The sequence below is a fragment of the Montipora capricornis genome, chromosome 7, assembly GCF_036669925.1.
Source record: "Montipora capricornis isolate CH-2021 chromosome 7, ASM3666992v2, whole genome shotgun sequence".
Taxonomy (NCBI): Eukaryota; Metazoa; Cnidaria; class Anthozoa; order Scleractinia; family Acroporidae; genus Montipora; species Montipora capricornis.
Genome location: NC_090889.1, coordinates 23,496,267 through 23,503,404, shown reverse-complemented (window position 1 = coordinate 23,503,404; position 7,138 = coordinate 23,496,267). Strand labels below are relative to the sequence as shown.

General features: G+C 40.0%; 1 protein-coding gene across 2 annotated transcripts in view; it reads left to right on the top strand.

Annotated features, from left to right (window-relative positions):
- LOC138057752 (prolactin-releasing peptide receptor-like) overlaps positions 1–6,288 on the top strand; it is a 15,118-nt gene extending 8,830 nt beyond the window's left edge. The window contains exons 1-2 of one of the 2 annotated variants that reach the window (XM_068903686.1): positions 1,356–1,626; positions 4,913–6,288. In XM_068903686.1, coding sequence (XP_068759787.1) covers positions 1,611–1,626; positions 4,913–5,904 — 1,008 coding nt within the window. In that variant the 5' untranslated portion in view covers positions 1,356–1,610 and the 3' untranslated portion in view covers positions 5,905–6,288. Of the gene's footprint in view, positions 1–1,355; positions 1,627–4,912 lie in introns of those variants that run through there. The other variant, XM_068903687.1, reaches the window with a different exon arrangement.
- Positions 6,289–7,138: the final 850 nt, after the last annotated feature.

Sequence of the window (7,138 nt, the reverse complement as noted above, 5' to 3'; positions counted from 1 at the left end):
AAATTCGCAAGAAAGTAGGTTTCGCTGTTATCCTCGTAGCGAAAAACTGGCCTTTCGTAAGTTCTTGTCAAAGAAACGGCGGTATAATGTAAATAAGGGAATACTGAGATCTATATTTGCAAATTACCTGTCCTCTTACCACTTAAGTCAAACTCTACATCTCTATGCAATAAGCGCATTCAAAATATTCTTATGCATGATCTTCGCAGAAATTACATTCTGTCCCTCAATAAACCAAAAACAACCAGTTATTCCCTTAGTTCTTTTGTTACGTATCTGCTAAGTTGCGAAATCCGCTACCTGGTTTTATCCGTATCACTTAGGTTACTGGTTTTAAACCAGAGAATGCAAGACAGCATTTTGTACTGGGGCTTTTCTTGTTAATTAGTATATCCTTAAATATTGTGTATTTAGTCGTGTATCTGTATATGCAACGTATTTTAGCTGTAAATGTAGTGTGTCGAACTCTGAAAATTTGCATGCATGGGAAAATTACTGAGATTCGAAAACACAGTCGACGCGCATGCTCACTTTCCTTTTTCAGCCCGGGCTGAAATTTCATTTCGATTACATGGACTTTTTGCGGATTTTTCAGCCCGTTTGCCCGGGTTGAAAATACTAGCCCGGTTTCTGCCGAACCAAACAATGAGAGTTACCTACAAGGAGAGTTATCTAACTCTCATTAGTATCACCCCACTAGTGGACTAATGCAAATCCTGCATTTTAATTGGCTACGCTACTAGAGGACTACAGGTATTACTAACAGTCCTTCGAGTAGCGAAAAGCGTCACGCTTTCTTTCGTTTTATTTCCAAATAAATATTTCTTCAACTTGCATTTGCGAACTTTATTGTTGCCTTTTCTGTCCGACTAGTTGGGTGATACTAAAACAATTAGACCCTTCGCCCTCAAGGGCCACGGGTCAATTGACCCGTGGCCCTTGCGGGCTTAATTAGTACTCTCATTGTAGCTGAAGAGGGCTGGTTTGGCCAGCCGAAATATAGTACATTACTAAATCAAATCTACGTTGTATCTGCTCTTTTTCACAATTTAGTTTCTCAATTAATTATTTGTAATTACACCAATCAGATCAAGCCAGTTTGATACAACGTACACCGAAAGGAGTATTGTCCAGTGTTACTTGCTTGAAAACTCTGTTGGTTGAACGACGCGCAATCTCAGTAATTATCCAGTATGGTTTCAAATTTCTGAGGTTGCGTACAATAACCGAAACTCCATTATATCATCGAAAGTTGTCATTCTCGTCCCCAGAGCCCTCCGTTTCTTTTGGTCACGTGGTCGGCGACCGACAGAAACGGAGGGCTCTGGGAACGAGAACGGGAAGTATCTCTAATCAGATATGGTGCTCACGTGGCAAAGGCGCTTCTTCTTCTCTCTTGGCGTTACGATTGATGGAATTACTGGCGATAGGGGTCGTTTTTCTTAGTACTTCCTGTTTCATGACAACGAATGACCTATGCAAAGAGACATATGCTTGTACATGACAGTGGGTCGCCTTAGGCCAGATCTTTGATCTGACGCACGACAAGGAATTGATCTCGAAGAGCACATTGAACTGTTAACAGCGTGAGCTGTTTACATCTGTAGAAAATGAATGGTTCTTACGGTAAGTGTCTTTGACGTAACAATGAGTTATTCAAAGTATCGACACAGTTGTTACTGAGAAGGCAGGCAACGTAGAGAATCTTTAAAACAATAAATTAACAGCTTGTTTTTGTTTACAAATACATATCTATCGAAGGAGGCAAAGCCTGAGGGTGTCTCTGAAAATGTGACCCTTATATTGGAATAATCGAATAAATCTCTAAAAAAAGACTAAATATACCCACTTTGTAAGCAAAGTCTCTGCTCTACAGTCGTTTGAGCGAAAGAGCTTTTCAAAGTGCAGGCGGCTGGCGAATAGAAACAACTTTATTTGACAAATAACAGAAAGTCGCCGTTTGATGACCCAGACGGTACGTAGTTTCGAGGGATTACTTTTAAATTCTTGTCTAAAGAAGTCTACCGATGAAATCTGCGAAGGTCGCTTCCGTTTGAAGAAGCGTGACAAAGTCAAGGCCGGTTTTAGGCGAAAGGATGTTTCAATTGTTACTGTTACAGTATCTTTAAAAGTAATCCGACTCAAAACATTGTCTACAAACATCTCCTGAATGTTTCTGTTGTACGCGTTCACAAACTTATGACACTCAGGTTGTTGAAGCAAAAGACAAGTAAATAGGAATAATAGAAAGGACCGTTAGTTCATTCCTTCATTTAGCCGTCTATTTCAAGGAAAATGACGTTAAAAAATTCTAACGAAAACGTTTTGGGGCCTGTCTTCATGAGGTCCTTCAAGGTTATCTTGATATTTGAGTTTCGCAGGCTTAAGTTATTAAATTTGTTGTGATCCGAGACATCAAACCGCAAGTTTGCAAAACACTTCGGGACGCACGAGTTTCTCGTTAAGAAGTGTCTTTGTTCAAAGAGACGGTACTAATGATTAAAAAACTACTGAGTTTCTTTTTCCACTTTCGTTACTTGTCCATATGCTGGCGGTACGTTAGCTTCGAGGTTGTGTCCAGCTTCTTTTCCCCCAACTATTTCATCTTGAATTGTTGCGACCTGAATCTTTGAGGTTTTTTCGGATTTCTATCGCGAATCCTTTCATTCAAATGCTTGCAAACTCACAATCGGACGTCGTTGTCAAGTTTCAGACTTTATAAAATAATCAGATGGATTTTTAATGAACCTAACTATGAAAATTAATCTTGTCACGTATTTTGCTGTGAAGTTTACGCAATCGGAAGACTTATGCGGTAATGGCAATGTTATGGTACAAAATGAAAGACCAATAATTGTTTAACAAGATGCACGCATTAATGAGACGTAATACGTTACCACGGGAACAAAAGAGTCACCTAAAACACTTTTCATTTTGTCTCTTAACGCTACTACCGTATCTCAGTCAAAGATATCCTGTGGTAAGCTCGTGGATTAAGTAAGATACTGCGTCAGAGAGGTGATACAGCGAATTATCAAGCCTATAGAGTGGTTACAAATGCAGTGTAATACATTTTTCTGTTTTTACGAATGCATGAATGCGCCTGTCGCCTTAACGACCATTTAACGAATGCATGAATGCGCCTGCCAAACTTGAGACGATTCAAAAATCGATTACAAACTTTCCATTGTTTACGCCTGACAGCCTGATTCGCCAACCATCCCGATAGCTCTCCACGAGCTAAAAATCATGGGAAACGTTGGCCACAATTTTTTTATTGTTGGAAAACGAGTGATTAGCAAGCAAAGATAAAACCCTCTGTAAAGTTAAATTATCTAGAACCGATGCAGAACGACCCAAACAAAACTTTCAATTTTGAAGGTGAATGTTTTTTTAAAGAAATTATGGGTTTCTTAAATGGGCTATGTCAAAATGATGTAATTTCATTACACCAAAAAAGTAGAATGAAACATTGCAATAACCACTTAAAACTGTCGAACAACATAAATGAAATCCAGCAAAAGGAAAGAGAAGCATCGATGAACACAAATGGACGAGATTGAATAGGATTGCATTTGGGTGATCGTGAAAAAAATCGGCCCGACTTTTTTCAAGTTTATGGCAAGTAGCCTGGATAAAGGTCGTTTTCCTCAAATTCATCTTGTTTGTGATGTAACGATAGTATTATCAGTAAAGGATTCCACGTCACACTCATCTCCCATAAGCACCCTAAAATAACGTGACATAACCCCTTTAATATGGTGCCATAAAATTGCCACTTTGTGAAACAATTGTCTGGATTCATTCCTTCTCAGTGGTACAGTTCGTTGAAAGAATTGAAACTGGTTTGAGCTTCCTCGTAAGAAAAGCAAGAAAAAAAATTACACCATTAATATGGGAAGAAACATCCAAGCTTCATTTCACATTTTTATTTGTAAAATTCTTCCGAGATAAAAAAAAAATTATTGGGGGTAGAGAGGGGAATGGACTACTATGAAAAAGAACGGGGATTCAATTCCTGCCAAACCGACATGCAGGATCTTTGAATAATAATTAATTGAGGAGACTTTGTGTTGTGTCCCATCTGTAAATGGGTAAAAGTTCTATTTTGCTCCGATTTATATGAAAATTGTTAATGCAGCCTACTGTAGGCCAAAACTTAAAAGTTGAAAACTTCTGTGCAAAACGTCCCACCGCGAAAAGTCTTTACTCCTCTTTGACTGTCTTACAATCCGGGTATCGCCTCGTCCATCCCCTACCGTGATACTAGTAGTTTTCTCTTTCCAACCAAAACGCTCTTATGATCGCAGAACTATCGAAGATGCTCTTCTACGAACACATTGAACAGCCGTAAAACTTCATACGAGTTAAATCTTTAGTTTTAGTAACTCACACATTTCGTCTACGCACATCATTCAAACGATAACAAAACTTCTAAGACTATACATGAATCGTCCAATGTCCTGAATGAATCTTGGAGGCGAAGCGGGGTGAGGTAAGGTGAGATAAGTTGAGGTGAGGTGAGGTGAGGTGAGGTGAGGTAACGAAAAGTCTGTGTTCTTTAACGTGAACAAGCTCCTTGTTGTTTCTTAAGGCCGTAAGAAAGTACCGTAAGTGAATAAACCGTAATGAAACCGTAAGGTCTAAACCTGAAGTTTACTTGAATCCGTAAAATACAAGGAATAAAAAACTGCTCGAAAAAGCGCGTGAAAACAAACTACACGGATACACATCTGCGACCCATAACAGGGTTAAGGTTACCGCCACCTTCACAGTTCTGCTGTAACACCTCCTTGGTTTCAAGAATTCAAGACGGCGGGCGACGGACGTTTCCTAAGCTTGCGTCCGCTGAAATAAACACGCTTTTAACGTACCATTAATTTGACTGTGTGAATTTATGTTACTTAAACAGGAAATTCCACAGCTGACAGTGACTATCCATTATGGCTCACCGACACACAGATAACAGCAATGACTGTGTTATACTCCATAACCATGATCTGCGCTCTGGCAGGAAATTCTCTTCTTATTTTCATCGTTACGAGGCGACAGGAAACGAGGAGACTGACCAGCTTCTTATTTGTAAATATGGCGATCGCGGATCTAATAATAACATTGACCGTCTTGCCTGCCACCTTAGCAATGCCTTACACGGATTCCAAATGGCTTCCTGGTGTTCTCGGTCAAATCACATGCAAAGCTGTATACGCTGTTTTCCATGTTAGCATAACCGCGTCCATCTTTAGTCTCACGTTGATGGCGTTGGATCGTTTTCTTGCGGTTGTCTTCCCAATGAGCCGTTTTCCCTCATTTCGTCAGGTAAAAGTACTTACTTCTTTGATTTGGATGTCTTCAGTGATTCTCATGATCCCAGCGGGAGTTTTATGGACGGTTAGGGAACTCGAGGGGGTAGGACCATATTGCGGACCCATGTTTGAAGAAGTGTTTGGTGATTTTCAGAAGGGTGTTACTGGGTTTTACACGTACCTGTTTCTTACCACATATTTGATTCCCTTGCTAACAATATCAATACTGTACTGCTTAGTTTGTTGCAACCTGTGGCTTCAAAAGTTACCAGGGGAAAGATCATTACGTGATGTTCAAAAACGGCGACATGAAGTGAAGAAGAAGATTGTGCGCACGCTCGTGATAGTGACCGCTGCTTTTGCAGTTTGCTGGCTCCCTGCGAACACCTATCACCTCATTTTGGCCTTCAACGAAGAGCTTTATTCCTCGTTACCCCGATTCATGATGTCGATTCTCTTTTGGTGTGGACACGCTAATAGCGCCATTAATCCATGGCTTTATATGTTATTGACCAATCAGTTTCGCAAGTGTCTCCGTGATTTGGTGCGTACAACTCGGAGTAAATCCATTTTCTGGGAGAGAGAAACCTACGTCTGACCGGAAAGAGTAAACCTCTCTTTCACTTTTGATAGCGAAGAAGGAAAATATTTTCAACCCTGGCCTCGAACAAAAACGTTTTTTTGCCTTCAATTAGAGTGTTAGACTCCAAAATTAAAATGATTTACCAACTTGAAACAATTATAGCCAAATCTAATAATAAAATGTCAGCTCACAATATAAAATGGGGCAAATACAAAGTACAATAATGTGCAGTGGTACCACTGCTGTACGTATATGCGGGAAAAAATTGTTTACAATGTAAAAAAATGATGAAGAGGTGTATGTGTAGTGTGTATGTGAGTGTAGTGAGTGTAAGTGAGTGTAGTAGGGTAGTAAGTGAGAGTAGTGTGTAGTAAAATTGTATGTAAAACTGGAAATCAATAAATATCATTAAAATACAAAAAAAAAAAAAAAACCCTGGCCTCTAATCACATGTGGCTTTTTCTCCGGGTATTCTGGTTTTCCTCCCTCATCAAAAGGCCCAAGCGCCCGTTTCCGTCGAAAGTCCCGAAACTTTCGTTTTCGGGTGTCACAATTCCGTTTGTTTTTCAAGAACGGAGGAAAATTTAAGTCGTCACACTTCACAGTCTTTTTTCTTTTCGTTACCTAAAAAACACATGTTAAAAGATCGGCTTTCCAAAACAATCTGTTGGCAGTCTCACAAATGACTTTTCGGTCCCGAAAAGTTTTTGGGACTCTCGGTCCCGAAAAGTTTTCGGGACTTTTGAGAAACGGGCCTTAGGGGGCCGTTTCTCGAAAGTCCCGAAACGTTACAGGCCATTTTCGGGTGTCACAAATTTCCTTTGTAACTCATGAACGGAAAGCATTTAATCCGTCAAACTTCACAGTTATTATTCCTTTTTGTTACCTTGAAAACATGTTAAAAGATCGGCTTTCCAAAACAAACGGTTGGCAATTTCACAGATGGCTTTTCGGGCCCGTAAAGTTTTCGAGACTTTCGAGAAACGCCCCCCAGGTCTTTAATTAAAAACGTGATGACGTCATCACCACAGCCACTTTGTGACTCAACCAGTTTTTCATCTGTGACGTCATCACCAGACCTCTGCTGCTCATGCTCGTGAAAGCTTCCAAGACTCTTGTATTCGCACGATTCTTCTCCGTGGTAATCAAAATCAATTCCTATCTATAGGGAAATCGCCGTTTACGTTTTGTCTAATTAGCATGCGATGGCTCTGTCCTAACACTAGCAATTGTTTGTTATCATTGATTG